General features: G+C 49.5%; 1 protein-coding gene across 2 annotated transcripts in view; it reads right to left on the reverse strand.

Moving 5' to 3' along the window:
• The window catches only part of LOC118396836 (sortilin-related receptor-like), a 73259-nt gene that overhangs the window by 30330 nt on the left and 23266 nt on the right, over positions 1 to 19663 (reverse strand). For both annotated transcript variants that reach the window (XR_008067851.1, XM_052467458.1), the window contains exons 7-10: positions 10361 to 10462; positions 9538 to 9707; positions 7507 to 7699; positions 1664 to 1781 (exon numbers count right to left, since the gene is read on the reverse strand). Coding sequence is in view for 1 of the 2 variants with exons in the window: in XM_052467458.1 (XP_052323418.1) it covers positions 1664 to 1781; positions 7507 to 7699; positions 9538 to 9707; positions 10361 to 10462 (583 nt within the window). In the remaining variant the exon portion in view is untranslated. The remainder of the gene's footprint in view (positions 1 to 1663; positions 1782 to 7506; positions 7700 to 9537; positions 9708 to 10360; positions 10463 to 19663) is intronic.

Genomic DNA, 19663 nt, shown 5'->3' on the forward strand with positions numbered 1-19663 from the left:
AGACAGACACGGGATGATCAGTGGAACGGCTGTGTGAGAGGAGGTGATGAATTAAACTATTCACACAGAGGGGGATCCAGTAGGAACACTACTGCAGCTTCAGGTGGTCTCCAGTCCCAGCAGTATCCCAGGCTTTGTTCCAAATAGCACCCTATTCACTACATAGGGCACTGATTTTGACCAAAAGCCCTATGTTCCCCCTGACAGGCCGCGTGGGAATGTTCCACCTGACAGGCCGCGAGGGAATGTTCCCCCTGACAGGCCGCGAGGGAATGTTCCCCCTGACAGGCCGCGTGGGAATGTTCCACCTGACAGGCCGCGAGGGAATGTTCCCCCTGACAGGCCGCGAGGGAATGTTCCCCCTGACAGGCCGCGAGGGAATGTTCCCCCTGACAGGCCGCGTGGGAATGTTCCACCTGACAGGCCGCGAGGGAATGTTCCCCCTGACAGGCCGCGAGGGAATGTTCCCCCTGACAGGCCGCGTGGGAATGTTCCACCTGACAGGCCGCGTGGGAATGTTCCACCTGACAGGCCGCGTGGGAATGTTCCACCTGACAGGCCGCGTGGGAATGTTCCCCTGACAGGCCGCGTGGGAATGTTCCCCTGACAGGCCGCGAGGGAATGTTCCCCCTGACAGGCCGCGTGGGAATGTTCCCCCTGACAGGCCGCGAGGGAATGTTCCCCCTGACAGGCCGCGTGGGAATGTTCCACCTGACAGGCCGCGTGGGAATGTTCCACCTGACAGGCCGCGTGGGAATGTTCCCCCTGACAGGCCGCGAGGGAATGTTCCCCCTGACAGGCCGCGAGGGAATGTTCCCCCTGACAGGCCGCGTGGGAATGTTCCACCTGACAGGCCGCGTGGGAATGTTCCACCTGACAGGCCGCGAGGGAATGTTCCAGACACCGCACAGATACAAAGAAAATCTATGTACTCCGCGAAGCAGGCAGAGGCGGTAGAGACAGAGAGACACTTTCCGTGGATTAAACACAATGAATGTGTCCAACTGGTCCTAGTTTAGCCCCGGTCTAAAACTATTGCTCTGACTTGAGTACACGCAGTTACTAACACGCATGCACACATTCCCAAACCATGAACACACGCACTCAGGAAAATTCAAACACACACACTCTGTAAATAAGAATTTGCTCTCAACTGAATTGCCTGAATAAATAATGGTTCAAAAAATAAATAAAACAGACACAGACAAAGGAGCAGGAAGGAGAGACTCAGCTTCTCTAGACACTCTCAGTGTGTGATTGACTGATGGAGGAAGTGGTCCTCTCCACCAGATCAGGCAATAGCAGACGTTGCACCACCACAAGGGAAGTCATGTGTTCGCCACAGAAATAGTCATTCTGTGGCCTGGCGAGTGGTAATGCCGAAGCCCTCTGGTACACGTTGTCAGTACCGGTATGGGTTCCCTTTGACACAATCTCTCTCTCTCTCTCTCTCTCTCTCTCTCTCTCTCTCTCTCTCTCTCTCTCTCTCTCTCTCTCTCTCTCTCTCTCTCTCTCTCTCTCTCTCTCTCTCTCTCTCTCTCTCTCTCTCTCTCTCTCTCTCTCTAATGAAATCAGAAAATATCTGAGAAAAATAAATACATCTATATAATGTTTTTATTGTAAATAAACAGTCGTTGTAGTTGTATGATGCTAGCCTCCTCACCTGTGGCCATGATGAGCCCTGGTGCTGACTCCTTGGACAGTACGGGCATCCTGCGCAGCTGAATGTTGAGAAGCTGGCTCCAGCGCTGGGCCAGGTGGAGGGAGCAGCCCTTTGAGAGCTACAGAGAGAGGGAGGGACAGGATGAGGGAGGGAGGGACAGGATGAGGGAGAGAGGGAGAGGATGAGGGAGAGAGGGAGAGGATGAGGGAGAGGGGGAGAGGATAGGGGAAAGGATGGAGGGATAGAGGGAGAGGATGGAGGGATAGAGGGAGAGGATGGGGGATAGAGGGAGAGGATGGGGGATAGAGGGAGAGGATGGGGGATAGAGGGAGAGGATGGGGGATAGAGGGAGAGGATGGGGCAGAGGGAGAGGATGGGGATAGAGGGAGAGGGATGGGGGATAGAGGGAGAGGATGGGGGATAGAGGGAGAGGATGGGGGATAGAGGGAGAGGATGGGGATATATGGAGAGGATGGGGATAGAGGGAGAGGATGGGGGATAGAGGGAGAGGATGGGGATAGAGGAGAGGATGGGGGATAGAGGGAGAGGAATAGAGGGAGAGGATGGGGACAGAGGGAGAGGGAGAGGATGGGGATAGAGGGAGAGGATGGGCATAGAGGGAGAGGATGGGCATAGAGGGAGAGGATGGGGATAGAGGGAGAGGATGGGGATAGAGGGAGAGGATGGGGATAGAGGGAGAGGATGGGGATAGAGGGAGAGGATGGGGGATATATGGAGAGGATGGGGATAGAGGGAGAGGATGGGGGATAGAGGGAGAGGAATAGAGGGAGAGGATGGGGACAGAGGGAGAGGGAGAGGATGGGGATAGAGGGAGAGGATGGGCATAGAGGGAGAGGATGGGCATAGAGGGAGAGGATGGGGATAGAGGGAAAGGATGGGGATAGAGGGAGAGGATGGGGATAGAGGGAGAGATGGGGGATAGAGGGAGAGATGGGGGATAGAGGGAGAGGATGGGGATAGAGGGAGAGGATGGGTGGCAGAGGGAGAGGATGGGGATAGATGGAGAGGGAGAGGATGGGGATAGAGGGAGAGGATGGGGGATAGAGGGAGAGGATGGGGGATAGAGGGAGAGGATGGGGGATAGAGGGAGAGGATGGGGGATAGAGGGAGAGGATGGGGGATAGAGGGAGAGGATGGGGGATAGAGGGAGAGGATGGGGGATAGAGGGAGAGGATGGGGATAGAGGGAGAGGATGGGGACAGAGGGAGAGGATGGGGACAGAGGGAGAGGGAGAGAATGGGGATAGAGGGAGAGGATGGGGATAGAGGGAGAGGATGGGGATAGAGGGAGAGGATGGGGATAGAGGGAGAGGATGGGGATAGAGGGAGAGGATGGGGATAGAGGGAGAGGATGGGGATAGTGGGAGAGGAGGCGGGAAAGAGGGAGAGGATGGGGAAGAGGGAGAGGATGGGGAAAGAGGGAGAGGATGGGGAAAGAGGGAGAGGATGGGGAAAGAGGGAGAGGATGGGGATAGAGGGAGAGGATGGGGAAAGAGGGAGAGGATGGGGAAAGAGGGAGAGGATGGGGAAAGAGGGAGAGGATGGGGAAAGAGGGAGAGGATGGGGAAAGAGGGAGAGGATGGGGATAGAGGGAGAGGATGGGGAAAGAGGGAGAGGATGGGGAAAGAGGGAGAGGATGGGGAAAGAGGGAGAGGATGGGGAAAGAGGGAGAGGATGGGGAAAGAGGGAGAGGATGGGGATAGAGGGAGAGGGAGAGAGGGAAAGAAGGAGAGGATGGGAGAGAGAGGGCGAGGAAGAGGATGGGGAAAGAGGGAGAGGATGGGGATAGAGCGAGAGGATGGGGATAGAGCGAGAGGATGGGGAAAGAGGGAGAGAGGGAGAGGATGGGGAAAGAGGGAGAGGATGGGGATAGAGGGAGAGAGGGAGAGGATGGGGGAGAGAGGAAGAGGAAAGAGGGAGAGGATGGGGGATAGAGGGAGAGGATGGGGGATAGAGGGAGAGGATGGGGGATAGAGGGAGAGGATGGGGGATAGAGGGAGAGGATGGGGATAGAGGGAGAGGGAGAGAATGGGGATAGAGGGAGAGGATGGGGATAGAGGGAGAGGATGGGGATAGAGGGAGAGGATGGGGATAGAGGGAGAGGATGGGGAAAGAGGATGGGGATAGAGGGAGAGGATGGGGATAGAGGGAGAGGATGGGGATAGAGGGAGAGGATGGGGATAGAGGGAGAGGATGGGGATAGAGGGAGAGGATGGGGATAGTGGGAGAGGAGGGGGAAAGAGGGAGAGGATGGGGAAAGAGGGAGAGGATGGGGAAAGAGGGAGAGGATGGGGAAAGAGGGAGAGGATGGGGAAAGAGGGAGAGGATGGGGAAGAGGGAGAGGATGGGGATAGAGGGAGAGGATGGGGAAAGAGGGAGAGGATGGGGAAAGAGGGAGAGGATGGGGAAAGAGGGAGAGGATGGGGAAAGAGGGAGAGGATGGGGATAGAGGGAGAGGATGGGGATAGAGGGAGAGGATGGGGATAGAGGGAGAGGATGGGGATAGAGGGAGAGGATGGGGATAGAGGGAGAGGATGGGGATAGAGGGAGAGGATGGGGATAGAGGGAGAGGATGGGGATAGAGGGAGAGGATGGGGATAGAGGGAGAGGATGGGGATAGAGCGAGAGGATGGGGATAGAGCGAGAGGATGGGGAAAGAGGGAGAGGATGGGGATAGAGGGAGAGGATGGGGATAGAGGGAGAGGGAGAGAGGGAAAGAAGGAGAGGATGGGAGAGAGAGGGCGAGGAAGAGGATGGGGAAAGAGGGAGAGGATGGGGAAAGAGGGAGAGGATGGGGATAGAGCGAGAGGATGGGGATAGAGCGAGAGGATGGGGAAAGAGGGAGAGAGGGAGAGGATGGGGAAAGAGGGAGAGGATGGGGAAAGAGGGAGAGGATGGGGATAGAGGGAGAGAGAGAGGGAGAGGATGGGGAGAGAGGAAGAGGAAAGAGGGAGAGGATGGGGGATAGAGGGAGAGGATGGGGATAGAGGGAGAGGATGGGGATAGAGGGAGAGGGAGAGGGAAAGAAGGAGAGGATGGGGAAAGAGGGAGAGGATGGGGGAGAGAGGGAGGGGATGGGGGATAGAGGGAGGGGATGGGGGATAGAGGGAGAGGATGGGGGATAGAGCGAGAGGATGGGGCAGAGCGGGAAATAAGGAGAGGATGGGGGATAGAGGGAGAGGATGGGGGATAGAGGGAGAGGATGGGGGATAGAGGGAGAGGATGGGGGATAGAGGGAGAGGATGGGGGATAGAGGGAGAGGATGGGGATAGAGGGAGAGGATGGGGATAGAGGGAGAGGATGGGGATAGAGGGAGAGGATGGGGATAGAGGGAGAGGATGGGGGATAGAGGGAGAGGATGGGGGATAGAGGGAGAGAATGGGGATAGAGAGAGGATGGGGATAGAGGGAGAGGATGGGGGATAGAGGGAGAGGATGGGGATAGAGGGAGAGGATGGGGGATAGAGGGAGAGGATGGGGATAGAGGGAGAGGATGGGGGATAGAGGGAGAGGATGGGGGATAGAGGGAGAGAATGGGGATAGAGAGAGAGGATGGGGATAGAGGGAGAGGATGGGGATAGGGAGAGAGGATGGGGATAGAGAGAGAGGATGGGGATAGAGAGAGAGGATGGGGATAGAGGGAGAGGATGGGGATAGAGGGAGAGGATGGGGATAGGGAGAGAGGATGGGGATAGAGGGAGAGCGAGAGAGGCAAAGAAGGAGAGGATGGGGGATAGAGGGAGAGGATGGGGATAGAGGGAGAGGATGGGGATAGAGAGAGAGGATGGGGATAGAGAGAGAGGATGGGGATAGGGAGAGAGGATGGGGATAGGGAGAGAGGATGGGGAGAGAGAGGAAGAGGAAAGAGGGAGAGGATGGGGGATAGAGGGAGAGGATGGGGGATAGAGGGAGAGGATGGGGATAGAAGGAGAGGATGGGGATAGAGAGAGAGGATGGGGATAGAGGGAGAGGATGGGGAAAGAGGGAGAGGATGGGGATAGAGGGAGAGGATGGGGATAGAGGGAGGGGATGGGGATAGAGGGAGAGGATGGGGATAGAGGGAGAGGATGGGGATAGAGGGAGAGGGAGAGGATGGGGATAGAGAGAGAGGATGGGGATAGAGAGAGAGGATGGGGATAGAGAGAGGGATGGGGATAGAGGGAGAGGATGGGGATAGAGGGAGAGGATGGGGATAGAGGGAGGATGGGGATAGAGAGAGAGGATGGGGATAGAGAGAGAGGATGGGGATAGAGAGAGAGGATGGGGGATAGAGGGAGAGGATGGGGATAGAGAGAGAGGATGGGGATAGAGGGAGAGGATGGGGATAGAGGGAGAGGATGGGGATAGAGAGAGAGGATGGGGATAGAGGGAGAGGATGGGGATAGAGAGAGAGGATGGGGATAGAGGGAGAGGATGGGGATAGAGGGAGAGGATGGGGATAGAGGGAGAGGATGGGGATAGGGAGAGAGGATGGGGATAGAGGGAGAGGATGGGGGATAGAGGGAGAGGATGGGGGATAGAGGGAGAGGATGGGGATAGAGGGAGAGGATGGGGATAGAGGGAGAGGATGGGGATAGAGGGAGAGGATGGGGATAGAGGGAGAGGATGGGGATAGAGGGAGAGGATGGGGATAGAGGGAGAGGATGGGGATAGAGGGAGAGGATGGGGATAGAGGGAGAGGATGGGGATAGAGGGAGAGGATGGGGATAGGGAGAGAGGATGGGGATAGAGGGAGAGGATGGGGATATAGGGAGAGCGAGAGAGGCAAAGAAGGAGAGGATGGGGGATAGAGAAATACCCAGAGGGTATAGAAGAGCGATGGATGGAGGGAAGATTAGAGAGGAGAGGGGGGATGGAGGGAGGGATGGAGAGGTGTTGTGGAGGGAGAGATGGAGTGAGAGAGAGAAGTGTTAGATCATTGGAGACAGCAATCTCTCTGACAAAACCCTCAATAAATAAATAAAAAATATAATACTATTTTCTAAGAAGTGAATCTACATTTAAAATATAGTCATTTAGACCTTCTTATCCAGAGCGAATTACAGTCGTGAGTGCATACATTTTAGTGCAAGGGACACGGCCACTTTCTAACACCAAACAAAACACCTGTTTACACCCAAACCCACTTCCCCTTTAGAATGCAAACACACACTGTGTGTCCTCATGGCTGTTGTTCCTAATCCCTAATGTAGGTTCATATTACCCAGCCGCCAATCCCTTCCTCAAAGGACCCAGAGCCTCAGAGACTCAATGACAGCATAAAACACAAAAGGGCAACTTCCTGCTTACAGACGTCAACAACAACGGAATTCAATTCTGCTAAGACATCTGCTTTATTGGCTCTTCCCCTCCCGTCAGACATGCTAAAATTAACAAGAGCGAACAGTGGGAATCTTGGGCAGATCTTAATTAGGGCCGTGACGATACCAATATCACGACACTCGCTAGTACCGCGGAAAGGAAACAAAACACAAAGCACATTTAAATTATTTAGGAAAACAGCCTTAATGTTGGAAACAAACATCATTATGTTGTCATTCAGAGTCACATGTATTTATTTTCTAAGCTACAGCACCCAATATTTTACATCCAGCAGGTTTTTAAAGGACCAAAGAGTTTGGTCTGCCTCGTGTTTTCATTTTTGCCATGGAACAGCCCTAATCTTAATCCTGTTGTTGATGTCCGTAAGCAGGATGTCGCCCTTGCTGAAGCTGGCAGCAGTATCCTGTATCAGTGGTTAGGGGAAAACCACCGGGGTGTAGGTGGACGTTTTCTCTAACCACTGACACCGGGTCAGATGTTATTGTAACAGCTAGCTAGCTACCTGGCAGTCCAGTGTTCCTCCCAGGCTGTCGGCAGAGGGGGCCTGCAGCAGTTCCCAGGTGCCCCCCTTGTCGAAGGTGATTACAGAGCGCATGTTGTCCTCGCTGAGCGAACCGTTGATGAGCGTGGCCACGAAGACGCCGCGCAGACCCTCCACGCGGTGCAGGTCAGCGAAGGGCTCGCTGGCAAAGTACCTGGGATGAAAGACAAACACAGACAGGCGGAGGTACACACACAGAGACAGGCGGAGGTACACACACACAGACAGGCGGAGGTACACACACACAGACAGGCGGAGGTACACACACACAGACAGGCGGAGGTACACACACACAGACAGGCGGAGGTACACACACACACACAGACAGGCGGAGGTACACACACACACACAGACAGGCGGAGGTACACACACACAGACAGGCGGAGGTACACACACACAGACAGGCGGAGGTACACACACACAGACAGGCGGAGGTACACACACACAGACAGGCGGAGGTACACACACACAGACAGGCGGAGGTACACACACACAGACAGGCGGAGGTACACACACACAGACAGGCGGAGGTACACACACACAGAGACAGGCGGAGGTACACACACAGAGACAGGCGGAGGTACACACACACAGAGACAGGCGGAGGTACACACACAGAGACAGGCGGAGGTACACACACACAGAAAGGCGGAGGTACACACACACAGACAGGCGGAGGTACACACACACAGACAGGCGGAGGTACACACACACAGAGACAGGCGGAGGTACACACACACAGAGACAGACGGAGGTACACACACACAGAGACAGGCGGAGGTACACACACACAGAGACAGGCGGAGGTACACACACACACACAGACAGGCGGAGGTACACACACACAGAGACAGGCGGAGGTACACACACACAGAGACAGGCGGAGGTACACACACACAGAGACAGGCGGAGGTACACACACACAGAGACAGGCGGAGGTACACAAACACAGACAGATGAGCGCGCGCACACACACAGACACACGATTAGCATAAAAAACAACACAGTATCATGTTCAGTGTTGTGGCTATGTTGGCCAAAGGAATCACGTGGTCAGCTCGTGTCGTGAGGTCGCCTCACTATCAAGCTGCTCCCATCACATCTCCTGGCAGCTCGAGACGTGTTGGGAACGCCGTCATTTGAATAATTACAGGCCCTGGACGCACTACGCTACACTGCAGCGCCATGACAACAGGGACTCAAACATCCAGGATCCAGGTCACTGGGATGTAAACACACGCAAAGGACCTGCTGTTGTTTACCAACACGGAGGAGAAGACAGCCACTCGAGCGGACTCAGCGTGGTCACGAGGAATGCACACCAGGAGGTCCCTGATCAGATGTAGCTCTGGTCGAACAGCCTCCTCTCATCTCTCCTTCAAAATGGGTGGGTGCGCTTGATCAAAGTGGCTATAGTTGATCAAAGGGCGTGTGTATTTGATCAAGGAAGGTTTGGTTGATCAAAGTGAGTTCTGTTACGTTTGTTCCAAGCAAGAAACTACATATCTCTGAAGGCAGCCTACTAATTAGGATGCCTTAACTGTGAGTCACGTCAACATATTTTAGACTTTTGGGTTCAAATAGTCTTTTAAAAATGTGATACATTTGAAATGCTTTGGCCGATTGATTGTGCCTGCCTGGAGTGTCACATGGGCAGGGTTTGCACTTTTGGGACTTTTCTTTTGATTATGTTGTATTGGTATCTTTCAAATACTATCTGAACCCAGATCTCGCATCCAGAACACTGCCGTTTCCAAATCTATTCCTGGGGTACACACCAAAGGGGTGCACATTTTGGTTCTAGCCCAGCACTAACACGCCACTAACCATGGTGATAAGTCGATTAGAATAATCTAATGGGTTAGCGCTGGGCTGAAACAAAAATGTGCAACCCATGATTAGTTAATAGATCAAGCAGGTGGGTTAGCGCTGGGCCGGCCTGACACAAAATGGTGCAATCGAAGATTGGTTGACTAGGAACACCGTGCCAACCTGATCAGGGTGTGGCTGCCCGAACCCTCTGGGCTGTAGTACAACACATTCTCCAGGGACAGGGAGAAGGACAGGCCCTGGGTGTCTGAGATGTACAGGTGGGTGACGTTGTTGACGTGGTTGACGCAAACAAACACCTGGTCCTCCGAAGCGTCAGCGATGTAGTACTCCTGCAGGAGAAGAAGAGAGGCGCAGTTTTCCTTATTTGTGTAGGGCATTATTAAGAACAATAGGGGTGATTCTCTCACAACTAAAAGCTGATGATTCGAATTAAACTTTTATTAGACAAAAACATGTACATTTGTAAGATAAATAGTGTCATGGAATTGACAGCTTTTTACTGTGAGTGGAGTAGCCTATTGGGGGCGGCAGGGTAGCCTAGTGGTTAGAGCGCTGGACTAGTAACCGGAAGGTTGCAAGTTCAAACCCCCGAGCTGACAAGGAGCTGACATCTGTCGTTCTGCCCCTGAACAGGCAGTTAACCTGAACAGGCAGTTAACCTGAACAGGCAGTTAACCTGAACAGGCAGTTAACCCACTGTTCCTAGATAGTCATTGAAAATAAGAATTTGTTCTTAACTGACTTGCCTAGTTAAATAAAGATACAATTTTTAAAATGAAAAAAATCTAGGCTTACAGTATTTTCTGTGATTTCTGACTCATGTTGAGCTGTCAACGACATATTAGCTACATAGCATTTCCTTACAAATACATTTCCCCAGTTTCATCAACGATACAGTGACAGGTTTGTTCTCTGGACTAGGAGTCTACTGGGAGCCACAGAGAAGATGTTCTGGTGTGGCGAAGCAGACCTGGAGACTCACTGTGATTGGGTGGCGGGTCATGAACTGTGCGGCTTTCATTGGCTGCCGGTTGTAGGATACCCACAGCTGGACGGACGACGGCTCATGGCTCCCCAACAAAGTCTGGAACCAACAGATGTACAATTAATCAATCAATCAATCAATCAATAAGAGACACAGAGCCATGGAGACGGCTTAATGCCTACCTCATAATTACGAATAATGTGACTCAGTTATTATAGAATTTGCTAAGGATGTGCACGTTTAGGTTACACCTTTGAAGAATGACGAAAGCTGCGTATACCTATTCACGAAGTGGGTGTGGGAATTTCCACGTGAAGTTGATAAACATTAGCAAAAAGGGCACTGACCACTGTCAGCGAAGCTAGCTAGCATGCTAACCTCATCTGGCTAGCTAATGTTCTGTTGACATTTTTCTTTTACTAGGCCTAATCCATATTCAAAAGATTAGCCAGCTATGGCTGGTTTGGAGCTGGATTTGTCATACAGTGCATTCGGAAAGTATTCCGACCCTTTGACTTTTTCCACATTCTGTTACGTTACAGCCTTATTCTAAATTTGATTCGATAGTTTTTCCACCCTCATCAATCTACACACAATAACCCATAATGACAAAACAGAAACTTTTTTTGTTGTAATTTTTTGCAATATCACATTTACGTAAGTATTCAGACCCTTTACTCAGTACTTTGTTGAAATACGTTTGCCAGTGAAAACAGCCTCGAGTCTTCTTGGGTATGACGCTACAAGATTGGCACACCCGTATTTGAGGATGTTATCCCATTCTTCTCTCCAGATCCTCTCCAGCTCTGTCAGGTTGGATGGGGAGCGTCGCTGCACAGCTGTTTTCAGGTCTCTACGGGGATGTTTGATGTCTGAAGGAAACCTGGCACCATCCCTACGGTGAAGCATGGTGATGGCAGGATCATGCTGTGGGGATATTTTTCAGCGGCAGGGACTGGGAGACAAGTCAGGATCGAGGGAAAGATGGCGCAAAGTAGAGAGAGCCTTCCAACAGGACAACGACCCTAAGCACACAACCAAGACAATGCAGGAGTGGCTTCAGGACAAATTTCTGAATGTCCTTGAGTGGTCCAGCCAGAGCCCGGACTTGAACCCGATCTAACATTTCTGGAGAGACATGAAAATAGCTGTGCAGCGACGCGCCACATCCAACCTGACAGAGCTTGAGAGGATCTGGAGAGAAGAATGAAAAAAAATCCCCAAATATAGGGGATTGTAAATAAAAAAATCTAATCAAATGTATTTGTCACATACACATGGTTAGCAGATGGATGTTAATGCAGGTGTAGCGAAATGCGTCATACACAAGAAGACTCAAGGCTTTAATCGCTGCCAAAGGTGCTTCAACAAAGTACCGAGTAAAGGGTCTGAATACTTATGTAAATGTTATATTTAATTTTTAAAATTATTATTATATTATGCAACAAAAAATATTTAACCTGTTTTTGCTTTGTCATTATGGGGTTGTGTGTGTAGATTGTTTACCAAAAAAATGATGTAATCAAATTTAGGATAAGGCTGTAACGTAACAAAATGTGGAAAATGTCAAGGGGTCTGAATACTTTCTGAATGCACTGTATGTCATACTCTGACTAAAACTATGATTTATTAACTTAAATCGTTATGCAACATTATGGGTATCGCCTTTCAGCTCAAAAAAAGTGGATTTCTTCTGATGTGGCCTGTGGGTGTTTAAAGACTAACGTGATTAATCTATATGTACTGTCGGGCAGATTGTAAACTCAGTGGGCCAATGAGAACAATCAATGGCCAAATCTCATTGTTATGACAGAGAGACCACTTTGTTCAAGGAAGGAGAAGAAGGGGGTGTAATCTTTAATGAATTACAAGCAGGAAGACCAAGGTGCCGGGACTCGCCGCCCGTCGTCTTCCGGAACCCCAGAGAGACCTGAGACACTGGCTGCCTCCCAAATGGCTCCCTATTCTCTAGAAACCATTGGAGCCTGGTCAAATGTAGTGCACTATATAGGGAATAGGGTTCCATTTGAGACGCTGTTGTGATGCGTCTCCTCTTACGTGTCAGTCTGGCAACATAGGCACCCTGTGATCGGCCTCCCAGGGATTGGCTAGGCTCACATCAGCAGAATTGGGACGACTAACTGACTGTCTGGCCTTCTCATAACAACTATAATATGAATATTCTCTTCATTAAAAGCTGCAGGCAATAAATGTCAAGCGTGTACACTCTTTACTAGATAGGCTGAATACACAGCCTAATATGATTCTATTTGTACACACACACACACACACACACACACACACACACACACACACACACACACACACACACACACACACACACACACACACACACACACACACACACACACACACACACACACACCTTTGCCGAGCTGGGGCAAAACAATATCATAGAATATGAGTAAAGGACAGCGTTTACATCAAAGAGCAGCCAACAGTTTTGCGGCAAAAAAGAGATGTGTCACACAGACATGGAAATCCCACAACGATGCTAACAATGAAGGACAGATGGCTTCGGTAATGCACTGAAATAATGCTGATGGGTCACACAGATAACCACACGCAGGCACACTAGCGGTGCACAGTTGGAAAGCAGGCAGCCAATAAGAGTGCTAGAGCACTACAGGCAGCCAATAAGAGTGCTAGAGCACTACAGGCAGACTCATTCACTTCATAGGATGGCAATCAGGTTTATGGCTTCATCTTGGATTAACTGAGAGCGTCCTCAAGGCAGCCAAGATAATAAATAAAAACAAACAAAACATGCGCACACACACAGTTTGCACAGTTCCCCCACTGATGAATCTAGGCAAGCATTCCTGTCAAGTAGTCTGTCTTTTTCCTGATGACCCAGCAGGCGCAAAACAGTGACTCCCCGTTCCCTGAGACGCAATGTGTCTGCCTGCGTGTGTGAGTCCGTATGTCCGTCTGCCTCACCTCCCCTGTGAACGCCTGGGTCCTCAGCACTATTCAACCTATTGATTTATCTAATGCTGCTGTTAACGTTCCGTCTCCGCGACCCAGCGTGTTCTGAAAGCCAAGCAGCCACAACAACACAATGTGGGCATGGAGAATACCAAGGGGAGAGAAACTTAGTCTCGGAAAAGACAACTGCTTCAATGCTTCAATGACAGCAGGCCGGGGGTCGTTTCAACCACAGTAGCTTGGCTGGCTTCCATGGCTGAAAAGTAGTCTGACTATCTGTGGAAAATAGATTCTATCCACCAGGGATTCAAATCTTGCTTTAACAAATATATGGTATCTTAACGACCCATTAAACTAGTGTCATTCCATTCATATGAATACCAGGCACAGCTACTGAGCATCATGAGTAGCGTTCTTATTGAATTGATTCACCTGTACATATTCATAGCAAGTATATACCTTCAGCAGTCTAGCTGTTCAGAACAGAGGCACTGTGCTTCCAATGCAAATGATGATATGTGAATACCCCCCCCCCACGTTCTATATTTAAACCAATAAACTAGAAGAACAGTTGTGGGGAGCACATGAAACCCTGTCGTCTCCAGTCCCCCTGCAGAGCCTGTGGGAGCTGTCGATGTGGTTCTAATGTTTGTTTATCCAGCCAGAAGGTAGCTGTTAATCTGAGAGACGGAGCCATTTCCCAGACCTCCCATTGCTTTAAAGCGGCACATTTATCTCCTCCTTCCCTCTCTCCCACGTCACATGTTTTTTACAGGCAAAGTGCCATTTTGTTTGTGTGTGTGTGTGTGTGTGTGTGTGTGTGTGTGTGTGTGTGTGTGTGTGTGTGTGTGTGTGTGTGTGTGTGTGTGTGTGTGTGTGTGTGTGTGTGTGTGTGTGTGTGTGTGTGTATGTGTGTGTGTGTGTGTGATGCATCACATATTGCAGTGGGAGCTTGGGAAATGTGGGATTTGGCGTCACACGTTAAGGAAGAAAGTAAAGGACCACTACAGTGTTGAGGGCGTCGCGACCAATATGGCTGCTGAGGTGTTGCACCACTTAAATCTCTTTTTTTTATGGGGAAAACAGAGGTCCAAACAGCAGCTTAACTACGCATTGCAATTTCACATTCACTGTTGTCGGTTTGCTCTATGCCGTTACGGTACACGAAACACGGTGGGGGTATTGACGCATCAGGGAAAGCACAGGCAGCCATTCCATAAGGAAGTCCTTGATCTCGTTACCCTCCCCCTCATCTCCACTGAGACACCTTGCAAATAACAAGGAAATGTGTCAAAAAGCTCTCTGTTAAGAAACCTCTTATTGACGTCCATTTATATTAAGCCAGTTCTTTGGAGTTAAGAGAAGGAGCAGAGGTCTTCAGTTCTGATTATCAATCATTACCCAGGGATCTATATTGTCAGGCCTGGGATAAAACTTGGTGTTTCTGGGGCTTTAATTAGCCTAAGCAGCTCGGTGCTGTCAAAAGCTCGTGATATTCATTACGGTAATCCTATTAGCTCCAGCTGAAGATATTAGTAGGGGCTGGGTAGTGGGTTTGACTAGAGAGAAGGGTGAGAGTGAGTGAGTGACGAGTAAGCGTTGACTGGGCTGCTAATGGTCTGGACAACTGGGCTGCGTCGTTGAGATCTTCACATGCTCACTGCTCAACCGTATCCCGGGAGGTTGGGCTGCTCTGTGGGTTGGGTCAGGCTGTGGGGTCACAGACAGGGCAACTGTAGTCTAACAAAATAAACTGAGCATCTCAAGCTAATGCTGCAAGGATATGACAACAGAGGCTCTTAGATAGGAACTAACATAGCCTTATTTGTACTATTTATTAAATGTAAGGCTCTGGTGACTAATTTAACCACATTTACTGAGTGTACAAAATATTAGGAACACCTGCTCTTTCCATGACAGACTGACCAGGTGAATCCAGGTGAAACTATAAGGGATTATTGATGTCCCTTGTTAAATCCACTTCAAACAATTTAGATGAATGGGAGGAAATAGGTTACATCATTTTAAAGCCTTGAGACAATTGAGACATGGATTGTGTCTGTGTGCCAGAGGGTGGGTGGGCAAGACAAAATATGTAAGTGCCTTTGAAGGGGGTATGGTAGTAGGGGCCTTTGAAGGGGGTATGGTAGTAGGGGCCTTTGAAGGGGGTATGGTAGTAGGGGCCTTTGAAGGGGGTATGGTAGTAGGGGCCTTTGAAGGGGTATGGTAGTAGGGGCCTTTGAAGGGGGTATGGTAGTAGGGGCCTTTGAAGGGGGTATGGAAGTAGGGGCCTTTGAAGGGGGTATGGAAGTAGGGGCCTTTGAAGGGGGTATGGTAGTAGGGGCCTTTGAAGGGGGTATGGAAGTAGGGGCCTTTGAAGGGGGTATGGAAGTAGGGGCCTTTGAAGGGGGTATGGTAGTAGGTGTCAGATGCACCGGTCTGAGTGCATCAAGAACTGCAACTCTGCTGGGTTTTTCACGCTCAACAGTTTCCTGTGTGTATCAGCAATGATCCACCACCCGAAGGACATCCAGCCAACTTGACACAACAAATCATTGGAGTCAACATTGTCATGGCTCCTCCTCTGCCTCCTGCAGGCAGAGGAGGAGCCGTGACAATGTTGACTCCAATGGGGCGGTTCCAATGGGGGGGTGCCTCCTGCAGGCAGAGGAGGAGCCGTGACAATGTTGACTCCAATGGGGCGGTTCCAATGGGGGGGTGCCTCCTGCAGGCAGAGGAGGAGCCGTGACAATGTTGACTCCAATGGGGCGGTTCCAATGGGGGGGTGCCTCCTGCAGGCAGAGGAGGAGCCGTGACAATGTTGACTCCAATGGGGCGGTTCCAATGGGGGGGTGCCTCCTGCAGGCAGAGGAGGAGCCGTGACAATGTTGACTCCAATGGGGCGGTTCCAATGGGGGGGTGCCTCCTGCAGGCAGAGGAGGAGCCGTGACAATGTTGACTCCAATGGGGCGGTTCCAATGGGGGGGTGCCTCCTGCAGGCAGAGGAGGAGCCGTGACAATGTTGACTCCAATGGGGCGGTTCCAATGGGGGGTTCCTCCTGCAGGCAGAGGAGGAGCCGTGACAATGTTGACTCCAATGGGGCGGTTCCAATGGGGGGGTGCCTCCTGCAGGCAGAGGAGGAGCCGTGACAACATGTACCAGCATCCCTGTGGAATGCTTTTGACACCTTGTAGAGTCCATACCCCAACAAAGTGAGGCTGTTCTGAGGGCAAACGGGGGTGCAACTCAATATTAGGAAGGTGTTCCTAATGTTTTGTACACTCAGTGTAGATTATCCATATCGTTTTTTAAATTAGCCTATTTTTGATTCAGGTGAATGGTCTTGATTAACATAAACTACAGTCCAACCATTTGTTTGTGTTTAGCCTCATTACCATTTATAAAAACAATCCAAATCTACAATGAAAGTGGGAATATCACTTTCTACGAGTAGAAGTGTGAAATGATATAGCTTGGAGTAACAATGCTAGTCAGAAAGAAAACACACACCGTACTATCCTTTGGCAATGGAACATATCAGCCCATTGGGAATAGCAACAGTACTTGAGACGGCTGCACTCGGCAACAGAGTCCTGATGAATGTGTGCCTGAGCGGTTATTGACACCCCTGGGACACCAAACCACAACTTCATTAACAGCACATAGATCGGTAATTTCTGACAAGCTGCACTCTCTGGCCCTGACCAACAGGTTGATTGGGTTCACCCAGCAGACGATAAAACATAAACCATGTCGCTGTTCTGACAATCTGAGCGACCCACCTAGGATGGTGCGGCAGCGTAGCCTAATGGTTAGAGCGTTGGACTAGTAACCGAAAGGTTGCAAGATCGAATCCCCGAGCTGACAAGGTACAAATCTGTCGTTCTGCCCCTGAACAAGGCAGTTAACCCACTGTTCCTAGGCTGTCATTGAAAATAAGAATGTGTTCTTAACTGACTTGCCTAGTAAAATATATACTTTGTAAAAGGATATGCTTGCCTTAATGGAGACCGTCATAGTGGCGCGTTACATGGAGTTGTTCGCCTTGTCCAGAGAGAGCAGGGATGACTTTACGAAGGTACGCATGTAACTGTGAATGTTGAGTCAATTGATTTGTAAGAGACTGATATGAATAAAGATATGGTAGTTACAATGTAGAAAAATATTCACAATACACAATGGGCATATTTACAGGGGTTGAAGAATGCATATTTACAGGGGTTGAAGAATGCATATTTACAGGGGTTGAAGAATGCATATTTACAGGGGTTGAAGAATGCATATTTACAGGGGTTGAAGAATGCATATTTACAGGGGTTGAAGAATGCATATTTACAGGGGTTGAAGAATGCATATTTACAGGGGTTGAAGAATGCATATTTACAGGGGTTGAAGAATCCATATGTAGTCAACATTGGACAAGCTAAGCTAATAGAACCTTGCCTCTCCACTGCCCCAACCAGCCCTCTGCCATTTTATTTTCAGTCTCTCCCTTTCCCCATTCCGCTACCATTATTCCATGCTCACTCAAAAGGCAGTTGTGTGTTTGTGTGTGTGTGAAATTGGGCAGTAATGCCAGGATTCAGATACAAGCATGTGTATCTGGCCATGCCTGTTTAACAACACAGGGCTGACTGCAGCGAATCTGTGTGGTCCTTCAGTGAAAGGCCCGAGTTTGCATAAACAAAAATCATTAACCGTAATTGGCTCAGAATAGACTCATATTTCAGCCATGTTGTGATGGGATTGTGTGTGTCAGACCACATTAACCCGGTGTTCCACAGTACATGAGACGGCACGGTCTCCTCAGTCTCCACATTCAGAAAAAGGAGGGGTCAATGGTTAAGTTCCTCTTTCATTGTATAATGCTTTATTGGGCCGCATGTGGCCACGCCAAGCATGCTGGATATTTGTGACACAGATTCACAGCCAAAGAAGGAGCCCGGGATCAAACCGTCCCCATCCGTTTCAAAGAGCAGCAGTTGTACGCCTGTGGCTTCCATATGACAAACAATGTGTCACAACCAGACACTGCTGGGGTCATCTGAGGCCAAACCTTCAGATAGGGATAAGAGATACTCCCTTTAGAACGATTCACCCTCTATGCATGTGGTGGACTTATCCGGTATTTAAGCCTACCACTTGAATATGATGGGTTTGACTAATGACTTATAGTGCCTTCAGAAAGGATTCATACACTTTTTTAAATTGATATAAAATATATATTTAACTAGACAAGTCAGTTAGGAACAAATTCTTATTTACAATGATGGCCTAACGGGGAATAGTGAGTTAACTGCCTTGTTCAGGGGCAGAACAGCAGCAACCTTCGGTTACTGGCCCAACACTCTAACTACTGCCGCCCCATTAACTTATTCCACATTTTGCTATTACAGCGTGATTTTTTATTTGTTTTCTTTTTTTACACAAACAATACCCCATGACAAAGTGAAAACATGTACTTAGAAACTTTTGCAAATGTATTGAAAATGAAATACTGAAATATCTGATTTACATGAGTATTCACACCACTGAATCCATGTTAGAAGCACCTTTGGCAGTGATTATAGCTGTGAGTCTTTCTGGGTAAGTCTCCAAGAGCTTTGCACACCTGGATTGTACAAGATTTTATTACATTTTATTATTCAAGCTTTGTCAAGTTGGTTGTTGATCAATGCTAGACAGACTATTTTCAAACCTTGCCATATATTTTCAAGACAATTTAAGTCAGAACTGTAACTAGGCCACTCAGGAACATTCAGTATTGTCTTGGTAAGCAACCAGAGTGGCCTTGTGTTTTAAGTTATTGTCCTGCTGAAAGGTGAATTTGTCTCCCAGAGTCTGTTGGAAAGCAGACGGAACAAGGTTTTCCTCTAGGAATTTGCTTGTGCTTAGCTCTACTCCGTTTCTTTCTATCCTAAAAACATCCCTAGTCCTTCCCGATGACAAGCATACCCATAACATGATGCAGCCACCATGATGCTTGAAAATATGAAGAGTGATACTCAGTGATGTGTTGTCTTGGATTCGCCCCAAATATAACACTTTGTTTTCAGCACAAAGTTAATAACTTGGTAAATTGTTGGCAGTTTTACTGTAGTACCTTATTGCATACAGGATGCATGTTTTGAAATATTTTATTCTGTACAGGCTTCCTTTTTTTCACTCGGTCAATTAGGTTAGTATTGTGGAGTAACTACAATGTTGTTGATCCATCCTCAGTTTTCTTCTATCACAGTCATTAAACTCTGTAACTGTTTTAAAGTCACCATTGGCCTCATGGTTAAATCCCTGAGTGGTTTTATTCCTCTCCGGCAACTGAGTTAGGAGGACGCCTGTATCTTTGCAGT

This window comes from Oncorhynchus keta, chromosome 18 (assembly GCF_023373465.1).
Source record: "Oncorhynchus keta strain PuntledgeMale-10-30-2019 chromosome 18, Oket_V2, whole genome shotgun sequence".
NCBI classification, from domain to species: domain Eukaryota; kingdom Metazoa; phylum Chordata; class Actinopteri; order Salmoniformes; family Salmonidae; genus Oncorhynchus; species Oncorhynchus keta.